This window comes from Spodoptera frugiperda, chromosome 2, assembly GCF_023101765.2.
Source record: "Spodoptera frugiperda isolate SF20-4 chromosome 2, AGI-APGP_CSIRO_Sfru_2.0, whole genome shotgun sequence".
Classification (NCBI taxonomy): domain Eukaryota; kingdom Metazoa; phylum Arthropoda; class Insecta; order Lepidoptera; family Noctuidae; genus Spodoptera; species Spodoptera frugiperda.
This window is the reverse complement of record NC_064213.1, coordinates 2,076,943-2,089,711: the sequence shown is the minus strand read 5'-3', so window position 1 is coordinate 2,089,711 and position 12,769 is coordinate 2,076,943. Positions and strand designations below refer to the sequence as shown.

Genomic DNA, 12,769 nt, shown 5'->3' with positions numbered 1-12,769 from the left:
CACATTTGAAGTCCATACAAGCACTATCATTATTTTTAAACAAGGAAATTCTTGTTATCAACAAGGAAGGAAATTACAACAGCTGTAAATACTATTTTTGTAATCAGGAACATGGGAATATAGGCTCTATTACAAAGGAATAAAAACCATGCAAGTATCATTATCATTTTGGTTTATTATCACGACGCGGGTACACTAAAACACCAATATGGAATGCTGTATACAACGATAAGTCTTTTAAATACAAGTACTGAATATTTCATACAAACAAACACTGAGCAATTTAATAATAATTACAATGAAGGAACCAAAACGAAATATAAAACAATTTGAAACAAAATATTCACATTGAAAAATAAAATTAGTAAAAAATTAACACGGTATATTACAAGTACAACTAGATCCGGACTGCCGGATACTTATTTTATGGGCGTAATAAAATAATTGAACTTCTTTCTAAGGAAACCATAATGCTATAGTATTCCTATAAAATTATAACCCGGAGCTGCGAACTACTTAGCGGGTTTACCGGAACTTCGGCTCGAAAAGCAGGATTAGGAACGGGGCGGTTTTTAGTCAGTGAGAGTCTGACACTGCCTCTTGCCTCGTCTAAGGCGCGAGAAGTCATTGGATGATTTACTCCCCCATAAAAAGAGTATAAAATAATGAACAATTCATCATTATTCATTAGTCTTTTTCGCCTCCCGTTAACTTTTTCAGGCGCGATGGGCGCGAAACTCGAATCGCCAATAGCAGCGCGACAGTCGCTGCGTCGTGTGTCGCGGAATTCTGCTCATGAACATGAGCCTCTAGCATGGCTGGTAACTAGTCGTGTTCTTAATTGTATCAACTGTTAGAGTATATTTTTATTACGCCCATAAAAAGTCAATTAAAAAATAAAATCAACAACAAAGCTATAGGTACACAGTAATGACTAATTAGTTTATTTATTTTATTGTGAAACAAACATGATTATGCATTTGTCTCTATTATTTGATACACAAAATAATTCGCGTTATTTTAATATGCGTTTTATAGTATTCAGATCAAGGTTTATATTTGTTTAGCAAATGCGTAAAGCATGTATTGGTATCACTCATAAAATTCAAAGAGAGCGTAGCATTAAAATATCGCTGGTAAAATCAAGTCAGGGTTGAATTATTTCATGTGTCAAACAAAACTATGTCTTATCTATACAGTAACATAGTCCATATTTCTACAAAACCATCACACGTTTAAAAATAAAAATCGACAAATTAAACCAAGCAGCCATCACAAGTTTAGAATAAAAATTTAAAATATATTATTAAAATCTTTTTTCGTGTTAAACTTTGGCAATTTATACATAATAATAGCAAATCTAAGGTGAGAAGGATAATAAATGCTATTACTTAATATGTAAGGGTCAAAATTGCTTGGACATGTGTCCAATTATCCATTGAAATTATGACAAGCATATTTGGAAATGTAGAAAATATAATCTATACAATATTCGCCAAATATTTGAAATAAGAACTCATACCTATGATGCAAAGGTAAGAACTGTCAAAATATTTGACGCGAAACAAAACAAAATGGCGTCTAAATAGGCAAGAAGTCAATAAAAAAGAGTTTAGAATACAAAGTTACTTGTCCCAAAACGCATCTTACATCACACTATACGTAATATTAATTAACAAAACCCCTACAATTTCAATTCATATAAATGCTAACTAAAATTTATTTAAAAAGACATGATTATATGACCACAAAATTCCTCTATACAATGTCTAATGATGGAAGCCATCATAGGATTTTCGACTCTAAACGCTTAGATTTAGAATCTTAATTTACAATTGCAAAATAATACTTGGTTTTAAGCGACACTATTTTAAGTTTTATTATTGTTTTTGGTTTATGATGAAGAAATAGTGGGCTGGGTTTAGAAGGTATTTACTTAAAGTAGGTACTAAATTAAATGAAAGTATTATGATATTTTTTCCCCGATACATACATTTCTTTAGTGTATAAACAACTTATAAACTTCACCAGAATATTATTTTGGATTATATATTTTTTTCTAAAAATAAATATTAAAAAAAAAACAGTAGCTCGCGAGACGAACTAAAATCCAATTCAATCGCCCTTAAGTCCTAGAGATGGTTTTAAAGAGACAACTACAACACATTTTGGTCCTTAGATACATACTCGTACATATAAGGACCAAGAATAATTTATTTTGTTCCTAACAAAGAGACAAGGACCACGAATAAATGGACATTCCTACCATCTTCTTCACAACCCACTATAACTTGAGCTACGTATCTACTATTGATATAATGAAAAAACGAGTATATTGACACTAAATTGAATTAATACATTGAAATACCTGTCACACGTAGTCACAAGATTGGTTTAGTATTGTGGCACTATGCTAAGACTACTTTTCTACTAGAGATGTTCTAATGTCAAAAATACCTTCTTTTCCTACGTTTTAAAATTACCTTATTTATGGTTTACTTGCAACTAAATTGTATTATATTTGGCTTGCAAATAAATTGTGTTCTGTACCCTTAGTACGACTTTGCTTTATATTGAACGAAAAGGAAACGAGAGCGCGTTCGGCGCTCTGATTGGCTGGCGAGAATGAACCAACCAATGAGAACGCCGATTGCGCTCTCGTTAAATGTTAAACATACTCGTACTAAGCCCTCCGAACGCTATTTGCAGTTACGATTGGGGTGGTATTGAATAATAGGGTAGATGACTAATTTTTATTTTAATGTCCGTCTAAGTTAAAAAGATTTTAAGTAAGAAATATCGCGTGACGTCACTTCTGTATACGTTTTATACTCAAAAGTGACGTAGTTAGCTCCCACTCCTATACTTTGAATCGTTTTATGTAAGTACATATTGTGTTCTTAAACGAAAAATTTAAAAAAATACGCGTCTAATATTTTTTCGTCACCTAACTGACGGACTAAATAGATTATTAATTTTCATACCTCGTCATCATCCCTATTATTGAGATTGGGAATGAAATTGGTTGGGTATGAAATTGGCACTTTCAAAAGTAAGCTTCTTATGTCGGAGTAACCATAGTGTTCCAATACTTTGCGGACCTGTGGGTGCATCGGAGCTACTAAGCACGTACAGTCTTGTACATCCTTAGTCTTACATGAATCCAAGTGTGCGTTACCATAAGTATGCATCATAGAATCTTCGTATTGTTTTATAGCAGATTCTGACACTTCGGAACCCGTAATACATGAGGCGTTACATGGCTTAAGCTTACCTAAGCAAGGAAACTGAGTGTGATATGGTATAGAGCGCAAATCTGTTAACATTTGTGGCCTTTTTGATTTCGCAGGGCGTCGGCTTTTGTCCTTAGAATATCTCTGGCAAAGGCTTTTAAGTTGTTGTAGTGCTGACTTTAATCGGATTGGTTTTCATGTGCTGGAAAAGAGAAATATTTTCATTATAACTTTTGTGAGACATAATAAATTATTCAGACAGATGAACTCGACTAGTATCAAGCCATGCCAGAGGCCAGTCGATTTCCTCGACAGTTAAACAGTTACGTGAGTAAGCCGATAACATAATAATTAAGAGAAATATTGTGTATTAGTTTACTTTTTTAAAATTTCCTTCTTATTGGTCGAGGAAAGGTTCAACTGCTGATTAAAAAGCCCTATGATTTTTGTACAAGTTTGTTTTACGTTTAACGAGAGCGCGTTTAGGGCTCTGATTAGTTGACTAATTCGCGCCGGTCAATCAGAGCGCCGAACGCGACGCGCTCTCGTTTAACGTAAAGCAAACTCGTACTAAGGGTACAGGTCTTAGGGTCACCTGTACCGGTCCCTTAGAAAATCTATACTATAATATTATAAAGCTGAAGAGTTTGATTGTTTGTTTGTTTGTTTGAACGCGCTAATCTCCAGAACTACTGGTCCGATTTGAATAATTCTTTTTGTGTTGAATAATGCATATATCGAGGAAGGCTATAGGCTATAAAACATTACGCTATGACCAATAGGAGCCAAGCAGAGCGGGTGAAACCGCGCGGAAGTAGCTAGTGTAGTATAAACTTACATGATTTCCAAACTGCTGTCACTATTCTTGGTGGCCTGCTCTCCCTCGCTAGAGTTGGATCCCCCGGACTCCGACCGCTGGCTGCGACTTCTGTTCTTTTTCTTCTTCTCTTCCTGAGGTACTTCGGTCGAGGTCGCTTCTTCTGACTGTCGCTGCCAGTCGGGGATTGAGGGGGGATCTGTGCGCGTCTTGAGAGCGGGAAATTGATTTCTGGAGAGGAAAGATGAAATTTGTTTATTGAAACAGTGTATTACTCCAACTTTTTAAATTTTCAGCCTTAAATGCGTGTTGCTTAAGAACCCCTTGAGGTTACAAGACCTAACCATGTGTGTGCACCATAATACCTTAGGGGCGATCCATTAATTACGTCACACGTTAATGGGGGAGGGGGATTCGACTAAGTGTGATTTTATGTGACGGGGGGAGGGGTCTTAAATTTCGTGACGTCACATTTCAATTATTATAATAATATGAACTTGGAACTATTATTATCGAAACACTCAAAAAATTCTAGATGTAAAATTATAAAATTAGACGTCACACTAGGGAGGGGGAAGTCCCACAAATGTGAACAATTGTGACAAGGACGGAGAGTCAAAAATCATGAAATTCCTGTGACGTAATTTATGGATGGCTCCTCATTGTGTAACAGTTTGTTTTTTTTTAAAAAACGTAAACTAAAAATAACATTCGCGCTTCTTGAATTCGTAATTTCGTTCAAAATGTCAAAGTTCAATCGATATTTCTAAATAGGCAATCTAAAATTCTAGATAGAAAACTAGGTTGCAGCTTATATTTGATTTGTAGTAGTAAAACTATAGATATATAGGTATATAGTAGTAAACCTATAGATAACGAAAGTAGGTGATTAGTGTTTAGCGTTAGAAATCAATTTATCGGTCAATCGCCTATTTTATCGTCATAGTTTAAACATTGAAAGTTCTTCCAATATTGGAATATCTCCACCCTATCCACTGACGGACGGACTGACAGACTATTGTTTATTTCTTCCTTAGTTGATGTTTCAAAAGTACCTAAGTGTATGGTTTAATTGGAATAAATGATTTGACTTTGATTACTATTAGGTGAACAAGAATTGTTCAGTATGAGTATGAAAATGTACCAAAATAGTCTATCAGTATCATTTTATGGTAGGCTCAAGAAATAATCTTTAGATAAACAATCTGAGACATGTGCTAAAACGTTTTTTTCATACAAAATTTTAGGTATTTCACACAAGCACTTTACATGCTAAGTAATTATGAACATAAAGTGCGTGTAGGTACTAATAGGTATTTTCTGTGTACATAACACATAGTATATAAGGTGTTCTAAAAGTATCTACTACGGCTTTAATGGGAAGTAGTGTTGTGTTTGAAGATTACAATAGTGAAGACATTTCGTACCCCGGACCTAGTTAATTCAATTTGAGAACATAAAGAAGTTAAATAAACATTGACTCTACTCTGGATAAAGTGGTTTACAAATACGCACGAAGCGTCGTTTCGTCAATGTAAACGATTAATAGTAATTGTTTTCATTGAGGAAGTAACAGAGACAGTGAAAGAGATAGCTCTTTCATAACAAACGCACATATAGATTTTTTTTTTGTATAAAAAATACTCATAGTCATTAATTTATATTTACTATTGTAATCTTCAAACACTGTTGTGTTTGTGTGCTATCTTTCACTGAAGCCGTGACAGATATTTTTAGAACACCTTATATATCCTCTATCTGTTTGTTTAACGTACGTTTTTTGGTAACTAAACATTTAAGAATTTAAGGCGCGGTAAATAGACATTTAGATACGGTAGGCTTTGAAACATTACATAATATATGACATAATAGTTATATTGGACATTGAGAAGCATTGGACTGGGTAGGTATTTAGTCGGAGTCCCAAACAGGGGCTCACTCTTGAATCTAATTCTGATCGATCGATATCGATAGATATAGATATTGTGATATTTCGTAAGTACTCTTGAGCTGCAACACTAGCGCCCATTGCATCCGTATTATGTGGATATTGGATTGAAATTGAATTTGGCTTTATATGCCATACTCTGAAAGCTATTTTAACAGCTAAGATTACGGTTGTATAACATTGAATAATTATTAAGATCATTAACATTGAGATTATTATTACAAGAGTAAACGCGACAATAGCAGCGAGACAATCGCCGCGCCGTGTGTGGCGGAATACTACTCATGAATATGAGCCTCAAGCATGGCTTGAAACTAGTCGAGTTCCTCGTCAAACAGTTACGTGAGTAACCCGATAACATATAAAAATTAAGAGTAAACGCTCTTATATAGCTAGGGGGCTTATATTAATTAAACTATGTAGTTAATTCGTTTTTGTACTTAAATAATAATACAAATAATTTACGTTACACTACACAAAAACCAGACATTGTCAAAGTGGTTGGTGAAAAAGACAAGGAACTACTAGTTCTTCGTCATTGGAACAAGGTGCTTGTTCTGGTCTGATTAAAACAAATAACCTTGACATAGAACTTACCTATTTAACATAATAGACTTGACAGACGTTAGTTCCGCCTTGATGCTGTCGACTTGAGACCGCATCGCACTCTGGTGGACATTCGCTTGCATTTCAGTGCGCAGTGCCATAAAGTTAGAGTTGAGAATATCGACACTCTTGCGCAGCTCATCGATGCATTCCTCTGTCGTCTTGCGCTTTGGTTGTTCCACGAAAAGAATATGTCTTATGTAGTTCTGTGGGAGAAATGTTTATTTGTTAATTTATGGGTACATTCGTATTAAGTTTTAGGAGTTATTGAGACTTCATTTAATAATTGACCCATTTTGATTTACATGTCAAAGATGACTATTGTTGCTGAGTACAATACACTGCCGTCTATTGGATAACAGCTGTAGTTATAAGTAATATGAAAATAACATAACATCCTTGAGTCAATACTTCGGTTAAGCGGCTGAAGGGGGCGTAGTTGAGCCCTTTGTGTTAACACGGTTGCTGTCATGGACTTGATGTGACGACAGACGGCACGAAATAGTGCATTGATTCTAATTCATATTAAGTGTTGATCACTTAATTCATGCCGCGACATTCATATTATAGTTACCTTTTCATTCGTTTTGAAGTTCCTAACATGCTGGTTGTTCAATATTTATGTTAAGTTACTTTAAATGTTTTTTAGTATATTTTATAATAACTATCTTGAAACATATCGCGTCTGCGCACGTTGCTCTTAATGAAGAGTCCCTCTGTGACTCGAAACTAGTAGAGCTTTTCTCTATTAATGTACGTTACGCGAGTAAACCGCGATTTTTTTTTTTGTTTTTCCAGACCTTTAGTATTATTTAAAATTGATTACAGATCATCTAAAATTATTTATCTAATTATTTTGATATCTACACAACTATGTAAGTATCTAATTATTCTACTACTATCAGAGGACCATTGATAAAATTAATACGAAATTGTGATAAACGATTACGTTTGCAAGGTCGCAAGTTCAAAAATGTATATTTTATTGGCTATAAAATAAATCTTTAGCAACAAGATAGCATATAGTTTACGTCGAATTAAGATTAAAAGACTGACTACAATGTTAGATAAATATCATTAAGTAATGGCAGTGTTACCAACCCTACTGTTTTAACAGTAGATTTGCTGTTTTCACATTGATGACCATGTTTTCTGTTTCATTCCTATTTTCTACTGTTTTTCGCGTTCAGCGCCACCTAATACACTACTATGCAAACATTTTTCGATAACCACTACGCAATAAAACGCAATGACAAACCACTACGTAATACCACAACACATCGACTACAACTATTAAAGGAGTATTACACACTAAATCCGAAATAACTGATTGCTATTCATTTGAAGCTACAGAAAAGCACATGAAGAAATTCAACAAAAACATGTATGATTTTAAAAATAAAAATGAGTGTGAAAATATTGAAGATGAGGCAATTGAAAATGAAACTGAAAAATAATTTTACTTTCTTTTATGTTGCTGTGATTATAAATATATCAATGTATGTGAGTTCTAGTAACTAAAAAAGTTGTTTATTATTTAATTATATGAGCAAAATTTTGAAATTAGCCTTTTTTTCTTTACCTACCGCTTTCTACTGTTTTTTTTTAGTTGAGTTGTTGTTTTTTAGTTATTTGAGGTTGGCAACACTGAGTAATGGAGAAAAGCTCTACTAGTTTTGAGTCACAGAGGGACTCTTCATAATGTCACACAGCCTAGTACTAGAAGGCTGTGCGACGCGTCTGCGCACGCTGCTCATAATGAAGTCCCTTTGCGACTCGAAACTAGTTAATTTAGATTAGTTTGTTTCACTATATGTAGCTACTATAAAGACAATGTTTTGACTAAAAGATAACGTTGTTAGTAAAAATTCACATGTGTATGATAAGTCTTAAAACTGCGATTAGTTACCCAATGAGAGATGAGTATTAGTACTTAGTCAAAATTCAAGAATCTGAATGTGATTTCAAGTGTTAAGATAATGGTGAGCTCGCTCTTAAGAAGGCAACCTTTGCTTTCGTTCAATTCCTCACAAAAAACCATTTTCACTTCGCCGACCTGGCAGTAAGCAGGTTGGTGGCCAAACGCAGACTTATCAAAGTTAAAAAAACCCCCGTGAGACGTACGTGACTTAGCATAGCAACTTAAAATACTCGTACACTTACTTTATAAAACCAGTAGCATCCATACATGAAGCCTCCATAAATCATAATCGGGAGCACATTGTCTCTGAACCACGACCGCCGCGACTGATGTACGAACATGAGCTCTGACGTCAAGGACGGAAGGTCCATCATTTCTGCACATTTCCCTAAAGCTTTTTGTATTTCAAGGTCAGTCAGGCCTTTGCTGCGCAGGAAGCGTTCTTTGCTTTCTAGCGTGCATCGTTGTACACTCGGGTTTGTTAGGAATTGTACTGCTGTTGTTACCTGTGAAACCAAAAAAAAAAATTAATTTATTTAAAAACACCTTATTACAGGGTTCACCCTAATACGACATCTAAATATACTAACAATATCAAAAAGAATACATTATTTACAAACCTTAAGTTAGATATAACTATAATTTTTTTAATACTATTTAAAACAATGTTTTCTATCATTATGTAAGTAGGTTAGTACATTTGTGGTGCCCAATAGGGCCCACAGTTGAAACATATTACTGTATTAAAATTGTAGACCACACTGTACACTTTGGATGTATTAAAGTGATTTAATTTGACAAAATACATAACATAACATCAGATCCGTAAAGGGTTATTTAGAGGTGAGACAATAAGTGTAATATCCAGTTTTTACGACTAAAGTCATTGTAGTTTGACCGATACCGGCGCGTCGTACCTCGCGATTTTTTTCTTTATATAACTACGTAATTGATGGCGTTTGACTACCATCTCGCCTCGTGGTAAGCGACGATGGAGCACGCTTACCTGTAGGCAACCTGGGACCTTAGTATGAGTTTCTTTTGCGTTGAACGAGATCGAAACGATACCACCGTGATTGGCCAGTTGTAATGAACCAACCAATCAGAGCGCCAAACGTGCTTTCGTTTCTCTCGTTTCGTATCTCGTTTTACATAAATCAAACTCGTACTAATGCCCCTGTTCACTCGGGATACCATTCTTTAAATGTGTTATAGGCCAGACAAAAGAGAGCAGGGAGCATCATCGTGCTCTAGCAATAAGATTCGAATATCAACCTTATTATGAACTCATATGATCGTGTTTTCAAGGATTCTGCCTCGCTCATACCTACTATATCTAGGGCGCGGTACCTATATAGCAGTATCGGCATCAGTTAAATTATAGTCCAATTATCCTGTAGGAGGCGAGTACTCCAATGTAAAGTTAAGACCACAGAAATATGATTTATTATATCTATGTTTATTTATTAAGACTGATATCTTACTAATATGTATTATAAATGCGAAAGTTCGTCTTATTGTGTGTATGTTTGTTACTCATTCATGTCAAAACGGCTGAAAGAATCGGGATGAAATTTGGAACAGGGGTAGATTAGTCTGGAATAATACATAGCCTACTTGTTACCTCACGGGAACTCGGGCGAAGCTGCTAGTAGAACTAGCTTCTGCTTTCTATTAAATGTTTTTAAAGCATTTTCAAAAGACTGATATGACAAAATAATTGTGAATTACATGTCTTATTGAGGGTTTTCAATACTTTCTATCACATTAATATAATTTTAATTAGTAGTAAATCATAATAGTTTTATTATCTATTCAATTTAAATCAGCATTGTGTATACTGTATATTGATTGTTTAGTATACAATGTCAATTAGATTCATATTCTGATGTAGTCTGTATTGAATTTAATTGTTATAAGCAATATTAACAATAACATTCAACGTAATACTATTGTGAGTAGTTACTGTGTCAAATTGAATGTCACAAATATTAATTCATTGACTGAACACTATCAATCATATAAATATATCAAAGTCTAAGACAAAATTACTGACACTTTTGAATGTCAAAGCAAATATATTAAAAATGTCTGTCAGTCGGTCAATCCTCTAATCAAGCTATTTGCTTGTTCCAAAGTGTTGATTTTTATGAAGATTATGTGAAGAACAAGCAAGAAACTCTTGATTACATTGTTTCGTTGGTTCAATTATGTGAGAACAATGTAACACCAATATTCAGTCAGAGAGATCGAAAAAGAAAATAACGAAAAAGTTAATTAAAGAAGCAGTTTTCTATTGGTGAAAATTAATTAAAACCGTATCTACCAGTTTTTATCAACAAACACACATATGAAACCATAAATGTTTCCACTTTATAATATTAGTTCAGGTTGATTGGTTACTATTTAAATACTTAGACACAAAATCGTTTTCTTCGATTTGAGCATTCAAGATTTGTATAGATTTAAACATTTTTTTAGACTTAGATCATTTAGATTAGTACAGCTAAACAAAAAATAGCTTGATTTATATTTATATAAACTGTGGAAAAAAGGATCTTATATTTATTACCATAACATAGCTATCTGTTAGCTTGTTAGCACAAAATCTACAAACATTTAAATAAAGAGATCTACTATGTAAATCTTGTTAGAATTTTGGCATAAATTATAATGAGGCCAAGTGTGCCAGTGCTATGTTGTTGAAAGTGAAAGTGGTTTGATGGCAATACTTAACAGAAAAAAAATATTTTAGGTTTTTTGTAGGCTTGTGTGATTTAATGTATGTAAATGAGTAAGTTTAATACAAAATTGTTGAGTTTTTATAATAACTGTCTTGAGACATACTAAATTAACTAAAAATCACGGTGAGTAAGCCGAGTAAATTGTTCAGTAACATTAATAATTAGATTCTGCCAGTGGTTTTACTTGTGTTTCTATGGGATAAAAAGTAGTCTATGTGTTATTCCAGACCATAATCTACCCCTGTTCCAAGTTTCATTCCAATCCCATCTGCCATTTGGATGTGAAGGAGTAACAAACTTTCACATTTATAATATTAGTTATTTTCTTCAAGCTACAGGCAGGAATATTCAAATTGTATGAGAATGTTTTTTTTTCCTATAATATTTTGGATATTATTTTGCTTTGTTGTAAGATCTATGAGTAAGAAACAGGACTTCTCTGCAACTAGCAGTTGATCAAACATAATTTGGGCAAGAGAACTGATTGAAGTATTCTTTGCCAAATAAAATCAAGTTTTTATCACACAATAGTCACCTAATTTATATTAGGCAATTGAATTGGAAAAAAATACATGGTCACAATTGAGTTTCAGATTTATTTGCACACACAAAAAATTCAATTTCCATTGTTTCGTCACACAGACCATTGTTTTAAGTTCTCACTGGTTTTAATTCTGTTCATGTCTCAATCTTTTCGCCGTCTAGATTTGATTTAATTGATGATTTATGTAAAATGAACTTTGTCAACTAGATCTTAGAGATAATATTTGAACTAGAACATTCTTTACAATCATTATTGCCCAAAACATGACCTAATTAATTATAATGTTATTACTTATTTGATAAGAATTTTCTTAGTAGAAACTTATTAGTATTCATGTATGAATGAACTACGCAAAAATATTCCTGTGTAGTTTAAGATGTAAGATAAACATTTTAAAAAGAGAACGCATTAAAAAAAATAACAAAGAAGTTTTACAGAGGCATCAAACAGTTCGAAGGTCGATCCGCGATCGAAACGTAATCTACAAAGTCATGTTAACAATATCATTACACTAACGAAACATGAATATTAATGACAGGCACATCCAATGCCTGTCTAACCAGGTATTAAATTACTTAGTTTTAATATAAAATTAATCAATTAATTACCAAATTTTCTCGAATCTCCGCACCCACACTCGCCACCGACTCCGAAGCCATTTCCACTTCAAATAAGCGATATAAAATAAATATCTAAATTACCAATAATGGCTAAAGTGTACTTTATTGTATGCACAGTATAAAATTAAGAAAACACCGATTAAATCTAATACCGAAAGACGATAAAATTAATCAATTTTCTTTGACAATCACAAATGACATTTGATTTGTTCTTTTTTTAGTAGGAGCATAGTCTGTACAGATTATAAAAATCTCGAAAACTTAAATTTTTGCCAATAATTAAAGTTAGTTACTGGATGTTATAAAACAATGATTGGATAATCAATGTTTAGTAAT

General features: G+C 33.5%; 1 protein-coding gene across 2 annotated transcripts; it reads right to left on the bottom strand.

Annotated features, from left to right (window-relative positions):
- Nucleotides 1-155: 155 nt before the first annotated feature.
- On the bottom strand, nucleotides 156-12,651 carry LOC118269224 (peroxisomal membrane protein PEX14). 2 transcript variants are annotated; one of them, XM_035584228.2, is made up of 5 exons: nucleotides 12,422-12,651; nucleotides 8,768-9,031; nucleotides 6,596-6,810; nucleotides 4,072-4,281; nucleotides 156-3,435 (listed from the first exon to the last, which is right to left on the bottom strand). In XM_035584228.2, the coding sequence occupies exons 1-5, from the start codon at nucleotides 12,470-12,472 to the stop codon at nucleotides 3,429-3,431; spliced, it is 747 nt and encodes a 248-aa protein (XP_035440121.1). In that variant the 5' UTR covers nucleotides 12,473-12,651; the 3' UTR covers nucleotides 156-3,428. The 2 variants fall into 2 exon arrangements, with proteins under 2 accessions (XP_035440121.1, XP_035440122.1); XM_035584229.2 differs by lacking the exon at nucleotides 156-3,435 and having other exon boundaries at nucleotides 4,068-4,281; nucleotides 12,422-12,642.
- Between the last annotated feature and the right edge of the window lie 118 nt (nucleotides 12,652-12,769).